Source organism: Atractosteus spatula, chromosome 3 (assembly GCF_055471065.1).
Source record: "Atractosteus spatula isolate fAtrSpa1 chromosome 3, fAtrSpa1.hap1, whole genome shotgun sequence".
NCBI lineage: Eukaryota > Metazoa > Chordata > Actinopteri > Semionotiformes > Lepisosteidae > Atractosteus > Atractosteus spatula.
In genome coordinates this window covers 53539610-53553870 of record NC_142708.1, presented here as the reverse complement: position 1 = coordinate 53553870, position 14261 = coordinate 53539610, and the positions used below count along the sequence as shown (strand labels likewise).

The following is a 14261-nucleotide window of genomic DNA, read 5'->3' as shown; positions in this document are numbered from 1 at the left end:
CCAGGTTACCATTAATCACTACAAAGTGGAGATCTGTAGTGACTAGACAATTAACACAATATCAAAAGTTACTTGAGTGCATCACAGCCAGGCATGAATGATCATTTAATTCAAAATGATTCCAGAAACATGTAATAGATATTTAATTTAATAAATAACCAATTAACCTACTAGTATGTCTTTAGACTGTTGGAGGAAACAGGAGCACCCAGAAAAGATCTATGCAAACACGGGGAGAACATACAAACTCCACACAGATGGCACCCTAGGAACAGAACCAAGGGCCCCAGGGCAGCAACATACTAAACACTGCATCACCATGCCACCCCTACTTGTTTTATCTTGTTTAAATGTTCAGTTAAAAATGTTCTTCATAAATGTTTTTAGAATCACCATGTTTTTTTAAGTGGATCTCTTTTTTTACAATTGTTCATAAAACAAACCTTGTGTTTCAGATTCAAGGTGTCTGCATAGAAAAATTTAATTGAACAGTATGGTAAGGCCTTTAAAAAGAGGAGAGATACAGTTTGCCAGCTTACCACTTGTGTCGATGATGTGTTTCTTGGAAAGTGATGCATTCTGGGTGATGCCAAGTAATGTTGATAGTGCTGCCGGACTTGAAACTGATGGTGAGAGAGTCCGGCATCGACACTGAGATCCCTGAGGGAAAAAACAGGAACAGATATTCAGCCACAGATCAGCCCTTTATTGCTGCCAGGTCACTTTAAGGGAAAAAGAGAACTTGATAAATGGTATACCCATCATTTTTCATGTCTTCATATCAGAACACAACAACACAAGCACAATTATTGTATCTATTGCAAAGTTAGAAGATACCTAAAAATCTAGGTGAAATATGGTTTAGGGTGTGGTCTATGGTATAACAATAAGAGAGCATCTAGTTTGAAACTAAGCTAAATTAATTCATAAATCATCATTAAAATCCATCTCTACCTTCATTATTTGCGGAACCACAGACTGTTAATTTGGTTTTCATTTTACAAGTAAAAAAATCAGAATTTCTTCACTTTTCAAGTGTGCGGGGGAAAATAGTACGGTGGAGCAGTTCCAGAATTCAGAATAAGCAAAAAGAATGAATTGTTATCAGAGACTATGTTCGACGTTAACTCACCAATCAGTGCCTTCTGCCAGATATCTTGGCTGCTGTCCGATTGGCTGTGGAACATGTAGCGAAGGGGCGTAGTCATAACCAGAACGCAGCCTGTGGGGATGAAGAGGGACTCGCTCTTGTGTACGTCTGCAAACGGGACAAAGATAACATGTTTTTATAAAGACCTACTTTCGTACTGAACGCTTTTTGAATTGCCTTGGTGTGTTGTGATAAACTGCATATACAGTACAAATAAGTCAATCACTCATGTTGCATAAATTAAACCAAGAACCATTTTTTTTTAAAAAAGCATTTTCAAAATGTAAGCCTTGTATACATTTACTGCTGTAATTTACAAAACAGTCCACTAATGTCATCTGCAGTGCTTGTAATTCTGAATTGGCTAATTAAGCTTTGGAAAGAACTAAAAAAAAAGGATTTAAAAGGGCTGGCTCTGTGTTTTGGAATCACTGGGTGTTGTAAATCTTTTATGATAGGAAAAAACGATGTAATAAACATTAGCGTCAGTGCTGTTCCAGTATAATTACTTGGACTGGAATTCCAAAAGTAGCTTTCCTTTATAGCGGACACCTGAGCTGGACAACGGCCTGGCGCTCAATCAGAAGAATGTGTACTACCTGGAGTGGGGAAGGATTCTTCTGTGCTGGGCCTCCAGTAGCTGCTGCTGGATGAGGTATTGCTGGTGTAAGGCCTGAGGTAGGAAAGGGGGTCCTGGTACATCTTGAAACTGCGGGGCTGGCAGGGGGGTCAGGGATTGATGAAGCGGAGAGGCGTGCTGGTGTGCAGGGGGCAGATGGGGGTTCATGCCCGGCGGAGACTGCCCAGGGTGGGGGAGAGGGAATTCGGTGGACATCTGAGGCTGAGGGCCCAGGTGGAAGTGGCGGCAGGAGGTAGCATGGCTGTGCTGATGCCTATTGAAATGGGCCCCTGGAATGACAAAACAGGAAGTGAACTCCGTGTACTTCGGATATTTTGGGGTCACTTGTGTCAACCTGTAAGTGTTACCCTGGGTAATCTTTTTAATTACATTTTAATTGAATTTTATTGGACATCCTGCTGTGTCAACATCTAAACTGTTTATTTACTTTACTGTATGAAACCAAAACTTGGAAACATTCAGACAGGTAAATTATGGTAGTCTCATTTTCAGTGCATCTTAGTAAATTAATTTGAATTTGGAAGTAAAGTGAATGTGAGGCTCCTAGATTTCATGTACGAAACTCTGCTCAAATAAGGCCAACGCTGGATTATATGGCTCCTTAGCTACTTTTAGTTCATGCTTTTGTTCTCTTTATTTTTTGGCTATTGTATCTCTGTGCTTGGATGTCTATCTAGATCTTCAATCTGTGAAGAAAACTAAGACCTGGAAACATATTGTTCTTCCATTGTTCTTCACCAATTTTTTCACTTCTTGTCTATTTTTGTATTGATTTAAAATTCTTTTGCCGACTTCTAACATGCGACACAGCTCACATCCTTTTTATACTTAGCAGAGCTGCTACTATCTGACACTCCTGGGTGAGTTCTTTACTTTTTTTTAATCTGGACATCTGAACTTGCTCATGGAACAACTGAAAACAACAGGTAACAGATTCTTTTACTTAAAAGGTCCCTTATTGTGAAACTTCCTTCCTAAGCCTAGTAATAGACCCTTAATCTGTATCTGTATTCAAGTCCTATCTTAGACTTATGTGTGGCATTTCATGTTTTATCTTGCAAAGTGAGGTCAAATCTCACAAAAGGTATTATATAGGTCTATGTTGGGTTTTTTTCACCACAAGAAAATATGTGCAATATCTAATTCATTAGTTATTCAAGAACAGTATTAAGTAGGACAGGACATTGTGGGCAGGGCTGACATTTGTAGAGAACGTTATTGGAGCCCAGAATAACGTACTGTATGCTGACAAAGCTCTCACACCACTGTTATACTTTACCCTGTTATACTGTATAAACCTGTAAAGTATACTTTGTAATTGAATAGATAACTAAACCAGCAAAAGCAGGTCTTTACAATCTTTAGGACAGGTAATAGTTAAATAAATATGATGTTAAAAACGTAGTGCTCACTTCTATCCTTCTAGATTTGTGCACAGGTTGGTGTCTCATTCAAATTAATAAGAAAATACAGTATTTTCTTTGGGGGGGGGGGTTGAAATTTAAAGTTTGTTTCACTTTTCTCCTTATTTTTTCCTGGTACTACAATTCCATGCTATTATATGCCTGCTATTCAGCTATACGATCCTTAGTGCTCAGTGGTCTCCATGTCATCTACAAAAACTATGGGAATTAGGAGGAGGAACAGGCTCACTCGTGAAATTGAATCTCCTATCCTTTATAATATTGTAATACTAATCCTTACATTGTTTCCTTACATTTGATACTGGCTTACAATGAAAAGTGGTACAGCATTTAAATGGTAGTAAGATATGTTTGATCTAATTTCACTACCTTAATGATGTATTCATGTAAGCCTCCCAACAGATTTGTGATTAATTCCACAGATATTTAGATATAGTGATATAGATGAAGATGTACTGGCTGACTTTGAGGTAATCTGACTTCAAGCATTTTTGACAGCTTCTAACCTCCACAGGAGCTTGACTTTCAGCAAAGGATGTGACCACCGCCTATTTGTACTACTGTTATGTAAAGCCTTTCAAACATCCAATTTAGAGATACGAGTCCTAATTTTTCCCCACAGCTGCTGCCTAACCTTCCTGTAACTCTAGTTCGCTTGGACTGTCACCAGATCCAGTGATCTGAGGAGCCATTTCCTTTTCCCTCAGACAACACCTCCCTTTTGAGTCACTCAGGCAGACAGAACCAAGCAGTGGAGACCATGGGGTCCATCACAGTCCTTTAACACAAAAGTATTTCCTTGTGGTACGAGGATGCAAGATTGAGGGAAAAGAAATGCCTTTTTGTTGGACAGAATTATTCATATATCCCATGCTCTTGTAAATCTCTCAGTAGAAACATCTTCCATTGTAGAACAATTAAAATATAAAGGGGAGAAGATCATACACCCCATCTTGTTTATTCTTAAGGAAGTGCTGTACTTTCTTTAGGGCTTCAAAGCAATTTATTGAAAATTGGATATTTTAGAACTGACAGCAGAACCCTTTTCTTCTTCAGTATGGCTCTGTTTGCCCACTTTTGCATTGCTAAAGCACCATGATTACACAAGGTTGTGTTTCAGGCACTTGGCAAAACATCCTGACCTTATTTAGATCAGCGGATATAATTCTCTCAAGCAGGCATTTAGAGCTGTAAATGAGCAAATAAAGAAATGCTGAAGTATCTGATTGGAGTATCAAATCAAGTATACTGAAGCACTCAGGTATAGTGCTACTCTACATTTCTCCCTCCATGTACAATCTATTCAGATATTAAGCCTTTAACAAATCCTTTTATTATATTTAGAGGTATAAAAAAGATCCTCCTTGAACCATATCTCATCACAACATCTTAAAATCATCAATCAATTTAAAAGCTTAATTTGTTGTAGATTATTTTGGAATATTTATTTAAGGAGTAAACATATCATCTCAAACTTTTCAAAATGAAATATTGATGACTTAAACACAACTATGTTAATATGTGGATTCTTTTCGCACTTACTGACAGCCAGATGCTGGATAGAAGATGAGGCTGATTGGAACACAATGTGTCTTGTGAATGTTGCTGCTGTTACAGCTTTTATCGAGAAGTGCAATGAATTCCCAAATGACTGTTTGTTCCAGAAGACTAGCTTTAATACTTCACCATACACTGCGGAAAAACTGATTTGTTTCCATTCTTACTTTGGGCATGATTATGAGAATCTGCTGAACAAGATTTGATCAGAATGAAGTGCACAATTATGCAGAACGTGACTACATAAGCATCAGCTTTAAACTGTGCCCCAGCATCAGCTAAGGAATTTAACTGGTGTTAAATGGTTAAATCTCATTGGCTGAGCAATTTATTAAGATTTTAAAGTAATTGAAATTGAGTATTTAATAAACCAGATATTGCTTACTAGCCTACCTCAGAGAAAAATATGCAGATGCAGTAGGTTTCTAGGTATTTAAAACATAGATTTGTTTTTACTATATATATATACAGTGGTGGGTTCCTTAAAAATATATTTGGATGTTGATAAATATAAAGGAAATATTTGTGTTCTATACAGTATGACCACGGTCTATCTCTTAGCCACCAGCACTTCTAATTGCAGTGGAGTGTTGAATGTTTCTTCCCAGCTGAGTCAACACTCGCCTCCGTCTCACTGGGCTGTGACCTGTTAACACCCAGCTCTCTGTCCAAGACAGTTGCAGTGTAATTTCTAAAAGCAATTCATTTTTATACGTTTTAACAGACATTATTATTCTTTATTTAGGAAACGGCAGTAGATTTAAACACAATCAACAAATGCTTTTGTCCTTATAAAGAGCACAGCCAGCGTGCCAACATTTAATGCATCAGTAAAAAATATGCTGTTCAGGACTGCAGTGTTTTCCAGTACAAGTTACAGATACCCGTAGATTTTATTTGTGTGGCACGACATTGGTACAGTTTATGATATCCTCCTTTATTTCAAGCCTACTTCACAAGCCTAAAATAAACAGTGAAATGAGCTACCAGTAAAAAATCTATGAGTGGTCAATAAACAATTTAGTTGTAAATATTATCTGTGGAGCTCTTTTCACAAGGGGTGTTTCTTATATAAGATGCGTATGATTGTAAGGCAGGCATTCTTTTATAAGCTTGTTCAGCAGAACCCCTCACAAGTCTTAAGTCAAACAATCAATGTCTGTTACTGCCAAATGCTAGCAAGGAATGAACAGATGCACCATCAGCACTCGTTTCACCACTTCAGCTGTTCCTGCCTTCTGAATTTATAAGACCCAGTGAATTCCTTAGAAACATATTAAAACACTCTGGTTCTGTCAGACATCTTAAACGGCAGGGTGAGTGCTGAGTGATATTGACTGAAAACCGTAAAAACTAACACGGGTTTGCAGTTATGTCTGCAACTTTTTCGAATTTATACAATTCCTGTTTTTATCTGCTATGCTTTTTCTTTACCAATGAATAGGACAGATTTAAGTTGTAATAAATTAAAGCCTCCAATTTACACACATTTACAATCTGAAAGTACTAGAAATGAGTAAATACTAAAAATGACTACTTGTCAAGAGACATATCATCTTAGATAGTTCTCACTTCATTACTAATATAACATTTACACCTGGTCATTCAACCCATTAAAGCTTATCCATTGGCATTTCATTTACTTGCCAAGTCATCATATTTATTCATGTGACAATATATATTACACTCCTACTGCTACACATCAGGGAAATTAAATTTGTGTAATAGAAAAGAAAAGGTCTTTTATCATTGTTTGTCAGGTTTCAAGCTGTGTATTGAATGGAAAGGACAATCGCATTTTCTCTGTAGAAGCCCTTATGATTTTATATTTATGAGGGCCTGGTATGGTTATGATATACACTTGCAGCCTAAATAATTTTTCCACCTGTGCTAACTGGATATTATCACCTCAGTTTTCATCTCAGTTTGAAATATTAATCTGTGATACAATTAGACATGCTGTTTAAATTAGACCCAATGACGAGCAACAACACCAAAATGTAGGAAACCCAGGATAAGTGTAAAATATGATGATGCCATTTATGCCCTCCTATATAAATAAAAAGGTAGCAACAACCTTTAATGAACTGCCTGGCCACTTTCAGTGAGTAAACACAATAACAATAATAGAAACAAAAAGGAATCTTCATTTTGGTTAATAAAAAACAGAATATTATGATAGCTGAATGCTCAAATTAGGGTGATGTAAATAGAGGAGTACCACAGAGATCTACACTAGGACCACTGCTATTCCTAATTACTGTATATCAGTATATCTTACTATATATCAGATTTAAATTGCATTGCAATTATTAAACTAGTCAGGTTTGCAGACAGTAACAAAACATAATGATTATGAAACATTATAGAAGTAGTAAATTAAATTTAAAAAGATTTAGATAAAATCCAAGACTGGGCAAACACCCTCACAGACGAGATTTAATGTAGAGTAAGTGCACAGTGTTACATGTAGGCTATATAAAACTATACACAATGGGAAAGGCTAAACTTAAAGGGGCTACTTATGAAAATGACTTTGGTGTTTAATGTTGACGCATTATTTACATCTTCTAGACAACGTGTGCAAGTAATAAAAAGGCAAACAACTTTAGGGTATGTGGTTAAAATTGTAGAATGTATTTAATTTATGTCAAGGGAAATTTAATTGTACAATGCACAAGTAATACCTCATGTAGAACACTGTGTATAATTTTGGTCACAATGTTATAAAAAATATATTGTTGCTCTAAAATTTGTCCATAAAAAGCAACCAGATAAATTCTAGTACTTAAAGGCATCTCCTACACTGAGAGGCTTAAGGACATGAAGCTTCTGTCTAAGATACAGATGACTACAATTTTTGGATTTGAAGGCATTGACAACTTCGAACCAGCTGATGTCTTCATTATAAACAGTGAAACATGAACCGGAGAACACAAGTGGAAACTATGGGGAAGTGCATTTAAAACTGAGAACAGCAGGCACTACACATGGAATTGGCTAGATGGGCCAAATTGCCTCCTCTCATTGATAAACTTTCTTATGTTCTTATGTTCCTTTACTTGTTTAACTTTATGGTTGTAAACTATCAACACCTTTGAAACCCTTCTGGCACTGTGAATTCCCTTTACTCCACTGCATGAGTGTAAAAGTCACAACAAGCAAGATATGTGTCCCTCTTGTGTGCTGTTACTCAGTTTAGTAATATGTCCATCAATCTTAAAGTTAGAGACAGAAAGCACACTGTAGGATTTGAAATATGTAGTCCTGCACTTAAAAATTTCATGTTGGGCTGTTCAAAACACCCAGTACTCAGAAAAAAAAATCAGTTTCTTCCTCTTCTCACAAGTCTCTTGAACAGCAACCACCATATAACCCACATCAGTTGTTTTTGTTCTGCTCCAGTGTGTTCTTTTTCAATCTATAATAGGGAAGGAGCAAAGTGTAAAAGCACTGTCTTAAATGACGTGATGGGTCTTTGTTTTAATATGTGCATTGGAATATGTGTGCAGTCACCCTGACTGTACTGATCATTTTTTTTCATTTAAAAAGAAGGGATGCAATGGAGACATGGTTCTTAGCACTGTTATTTCCAAAACTCCAGGGACCTGTCTCAGGTGCCGGTCTGTGTGGAGTTTACATTAACAGATACCTCCATACTGGCAAAGCTTGATTGATAAATCTGTATTGCCCCTTTGTCCATGGCTCTGTGATGGAATGGCATCCCATCCAGGATGTGCTCTCAATTCCATTTTGTGACCTGCATGTCCAGGTTAGGCTGTGTGCCTGTGTGCCCTGCTCTCAAAAATATTAATCTTTCCGATAACTGAAGGATGGTAAAGAAGGCAGGTATCACTATGACTCCTATGGGTCTGTTGAAGAAAGATTTAAGCTGATGATTGACTTGAGCCAGTCCTTTATTTACAAATGGCTATTCCTACTGTCATTGTGTAGCTGTGGAATTCAATATCTTACAGGGAGACAGTTGACACTGATTAAGCAGCTCTTTATCATACTCCTTTTACTTGACCTGAACCGTAGCCATTTCCAGAATCCTTTATGCTCAAGATGAATTAATTTAAGTAGATTTAACTTATTACAAATCTCCAGTGGTGTTGCTTACTAATTCTATGAAGAACATAATCATAACAATGTTTCCTAATGTCTAATTTCTATATATGTTGTCAAGGGAAATTGTAACACATGCCTGTAAAGGGTTAAACCTAAATCTTATCATTTACTTTCAGAAGGAAAGTAATTTTCCTTGAGGCAGTAGACCAATTTTCCTTAGAATGTCCATCTCAGATGAAGATTAACTTTGTGATGCCAGTAAATTGTCATTATGACAACAAAATAATTATATCAATAAGATTTGCCCTTCACCATGATGATATAAAATACATGTGAAACAAATTTAGCCTGGTAGCATAGATAGAATTTTAAACACTGAAGAAATACAGCACATATCCAACATATATTAATCATATATATATACTTAATATATTATTCCACACCGAAGAAGGCTCCACAGCCAAAACATTGTGTTTCCTTTCTTCTCCTTTCAGCATGGAATAAACCTTTTACTTGTTCATTTGCATATATTAATTATGCAATGTTAATTGACTATGACATAATGAGAAGTTGTGATATCCCCACAGCTAAAGCAGAGCATATAGTTTATATTAACACTAATTGCTATCTGCTGACCATTAATGTTTAGGAATGTTCCAACATGTTTGATAAGATTTGTGTTTCTGAGTATGCACATGCAATACACTTACAAACATTCACTGACTTCACATACTGTAATGATGTCACAGCTCAGTAAGGAATTAAAGGAATGGGCTCTAGGAGGGCTGCAAGGAAGAAATATCACAATAAGGAGGTACTAGGACATATCAGAGGAAGCTAATTACTGACAAACCATAAACCTAATTACCATAATTAAAGACTAAAAGGTTTGGCATGTGATGCAAGTGCTCCTACAATGGCAACCCCACCATACACTTGTCAACAGTGTGGATGAACATGAAGGACAGTCTGCTGAGTACTAGCAAAGCATTGGGATGTGTAAGGAAATACCATATATGTATCTGATTTTATAATTGCATAAAGAATTTCTGCATGGGAGAATAACTTTGTTCTGGTGGTGACAACATAAAAGTCTGTCTATGGTGTTTGCTAATTCTTCACTTTTGGTATCCTTGGGCATTGATGTCATCTTTAGGACCAGACTTTCTATTCTTGACGGTAATCTCACCATACAGCTTTAATCCAGCAATGTTTCTCCAACAGTAACACAGGCCCTCAAACATTTCATACAATAATGCTTGTCCCCCTTGGCAAGGGTCACTCAAGATTTTCTGCTTCGTTCTGGGTTCACCATCATGCACTCATTCACCGTATCATTCACTGGAGTCTAAAGGCTTCCCTGGTGCAAAGAGTACTGCTATTGAGCACACGAAGTTTGCCCAGAAGTCTTTGGCTAGTTTTAAGGAACCAGACACCTCCGCTAATGGTTCATTAAATGCTCTTTACCCAATACATTCCAAGTGGGAAAAACTGATGTTAATGAACATCAACTCTACCCATTGCCAAATAACCTCACTGATCTGACAGCTACAGTACAGATTGAATTTTGTGTGTGCAATGTCTACATGTCTGTTTATGACATATTGTTTGTAATCTTGTGTTCTGACTATTGAAGGACACACCAGGTATTGTGCATTCACACATCATATAGTCCTTATCACACTTAATAAATGACATGATATCAGAACATAAAATATAGCACATCCCTTGCTTTATCTCATTTCACATTTGTCTTAACCAGTGCCTGAGCTTCTGAAGTGCTTCAGTATAGACAGACTGATATGTTGTACTTCAGCTGTGAAATTGCTAAGCACCATTTCTTTCTTTATTACATTCCAAGACACTTTCCCTCACACAACAGCTTTAAACTGTGTGTCAAGGAGTAAAAAATAAAGTGGTTATAAAGAAAAAAACTACTAGGCCTTCAAAAATGGCAAAAAATGGCACTGATATTAACCAATGAAGCAGGAAATCAGCCATTACAGATATTTTCTTTAACAGAGTTCCAGAAAAATAAATTCTACATTTGGATGAAAAATGCTTAAGGATATTCAAAATTGTTGCCAATTTAGATGTGTATGAATCTACTGGCTTATTCTCTTAATATTTGCAGTTCCATGGTAGACTGGGACAGTATATTTTATAAGTTAATACTTTAATGTTTTAAATGGTACTCTTTGAATGTGTATCTGGAATTTGCAAGCCTTATTAAAACAGTTTGTCTGCTAGCTTGTAGTACAATCAATATGAATTGTTATTGCCTGAAGTAGAGTACATGTAAGACTTAACATATTCATTCTACATTTATTTAAACACAAATTGGTGCAAATAGGTCTGGACATTATCTTGATTATACAAATGAATTTTAACAGGTTCCTCATAAAAAGGCAGAGTGATTGTAACTTATGTAATGAAAAGATCAAAATGAAAATTCACTTAGTCATTTAGTTCCATTTTATGACTTGAAATTCACATAAACAATCTGTAGTAAAATAACACTTTGTAAGTCTCCATTTAGTTAAAGACATTTTCTTCAAGTATTTATGATCATATCTGTAGCCATTAGCACTCAAGCAGCAAATGAATTGGCAAACTGTTATTGTGAGTTAGGCGATAATAAAATGCAATGTTTCTCCTCCATAAGTATTAGTAATGTGTTTAAAGAGAAACACTTTAAATATTTTATCAGCTTAGATCCAACTGCTTTTTTTTAATTGCTGGCATTGTTTTATGGAACAGATCAAATCTCTTGGCTTTAATGCTCTTCCTAGTCCAGGCCCTGGTACTCCCCCACCTAGAGTGTTGTAACTCCCTCTTTGTCAGCCTCCCTGCCAATACCATCCTCCCTCTCCACCTCATCCAAAAAATCTGCAGCTTTCCTTGTCTTTTCTCATGCTACTCCACTACTCCAGTCCTTCTGGTGTCTCCCTGCTGTCACGCACAACCAATTCAAAGCCCTAACTCTCACCAACCTTTGTCTCAGGCACTCTGCTCCCGCCTATCCGCAGTCTCTTTCCTATCAGTACACTCTCTTCCCCCCTCTGCTCCTCCTCACCCATTAGACTTTCCGTTCCCCCCTTCTGTTCGCCCACATCCACAGCCCATTAATTCTCCACCCTTGCTCCTTGATGGAGGAATGAATAACCAACAGAAGCCAACTGTTCAGTCCCTAAGCACCTGCTCGCTCTGTTTAGACAGCACCTACAGTATACTCTCTGAGCTTCATCCCTCAACGGCTATGACACGGTCTTGCACCAATGTTTTTAATTGTTATACTGGCGTCTGCTAAGCAAATAAAGAATAATCATTAATAGTAGCACTTCCAGATATAGTAATAATACCTAACAATAACTCAAGTTTTAGGTAATGTAATATTACAGTTTAAATAGACGATAAAATAATACTGAAATGTGACAGAAGTCTTGGAAAATGAGAGGACGATAATTAATGATGTTTCACCATTTTCTACAGTTTTCCTTGAACTGTTCTGTATTTATGGGCTATACACATTGAACTATATAAAGAGTAAAATGAGAAGCGTTTAGGGTGATCAGACGAGCTTGATCTCCAGGAGCATTACCCAAACTGTATTTGTGAAACAAAGTATTGTGATCCTGAAAAAATGCCATTTGAATCATGGAACGTTTGCATAATAGGCAGTTTGATAGAATCATATTTTCACAACAAATTTCCCAAATTTTAGTATAGAGTAAAAACCAGAAAGAAATTATTTGCTTTGGTAAAATAATAATGGTTACAAAAGAAAATATGACATTCAGGCCATCTAGTCAATTTGGAAGTGATAGCTAATTGATCTCAGGATCTCACTCAAACATTTCTTAAACAGTAAATTATCGGAGGAGTTGACCCCTGTTGACCATGTGTCTCTAGTGGCATATCAGTTTTTTTTTAGTTTTAAAGGTATTGACGTTTTGTTTGAAAACAAAAAAAAATGTTTTGATTTGTTCTCATTAAATGAGAGACAGCAAGAGGATTTCGAAGAGTCAGTAATTGTTATGACTCAGTCCAGCTTTGAAAAATAATGATGTAGTAATACCCATACTGTATATTTGCAAGATGCTTCATAATGGAAATGCAGTCATTATTGCATAGATGTCTCTCCGGTGCTGCATGGCATTCCCAGATCTGCCTTGAAATAAGTGACACCTTAATTTAATCACTCTACTTTCTTTTAATAAATGTAAACACACACAGAACTGTTTTTGTCTCAAAGACAAGCAAAAATGATTACTACTGGTACTATATTTTATAGCAGGAGGGGTCTAGATTTATTATTTCACAATCTATACTGCTTGTTAATAGCAATAGGCAGACTGTAGTGTTTTTCTGAACTGTATTTTAGCACTGCCTACAATATATCTGTGATTAAATTTGATGGAGGAGCAGTCTGTATGATATATGCATAGTGTTCAGCAATCATCATTCAATAGGAAACATACTGGTGTTTTCTGTACACTGCATTTTGTACACAGCATGAATCCAGAATACAGAATGAATACAGAACATAATTAATTTTAGTGATGTCACCGCTACTAAAAACTAATTAAAATAATGTGTTGTATGTTACATGGTAGGAGGCTTAACTTGGCCTATTCAGGCAACACAATGACAATAGAAGCAACAAATTCAGTGAACCAACTGTATTGTTACTGTTACAGAAATATGTGATACTAGTGTAACAGGGTTCATCTGTGAGCATGTTTACAGTGACATAACTCCCTAGAACATCCAACAGGCAACGAGTTCTCCCACAATAGGGTACCAGCCTTTTGACATAGGGGAATTTATGCCATTTGGAGGAAGAGCTATGTAGGTCAGGGCAGGAAGCATTCCTAAGAGACAATGCTTAAATCAAGGCAAGGGATGTGCAAATTACATTCTTGCATGCTGTTTCATCTCATAAAAAAATGGAATACTGACAAAAATAAACCTTTTTGCATACTGCCCTAAAATAAGCATATCCACCTATATTGTCTGGCTAGGTTTTACGATGTTGACATTATCTGTGTTTAAAAGATAACCACCATAATAAACCAATAACATAGTTGTCATGCCATGTGTCTGGACCAGCTACTCATTTACTGATATGCAATCATGTCTATTTTTAGAACACTTGTTTTCAGCAATCTCTTCTTAGCTTTATCTGTATAAGCTCTCATAAGCTTTTGCAAGCATATAAATAACACAGGTACGTTTGATCTTTTGGCATTTTAATATATCTTTGTTCATTTTCTGTTTTGCAGTTCTGTAAGTAATTGGGTGGAATTCTAAGCTTCCACTTAACTTTAAAATATATGTCTTCCATATTGGGGACTCGTAAAGCTTTTTCCTTTGTGAACTACCTCTTCAAATGGCATGGTTTTTGTCTTTAGAATGA

General features: G+C 36.5%; 1 protein-coding gene across 1 annotated transcript in view; it reads right to left on the bottom strand.

Moving 5' to 3' along the window:
- Positions 1-14261, bottom strand: part of LOC148837927 (E3 ubiquitin-protein ligase ARK2C-like) — a 37264-nt gene that overhangs the window by 11564 nt on the left and 11439 nt on the right. Inside the window, exons 2-4 of the mRNA XM_088911382.1 lie at positions 1750-2059; positions 1133-1258; positions 540-660 (exon numbers count right to left, since the gene is read on the bottom strand). Coding sequence (XP_088767508.1) covers positions 540-660; positions 1133-1258; positions 1750-2059 — 557 coding nt within the window. The remainder of the gene's footprint in view (positions 1-539; positions 661-1132; positions 1259-1749; positions 2060-14261) is intronic.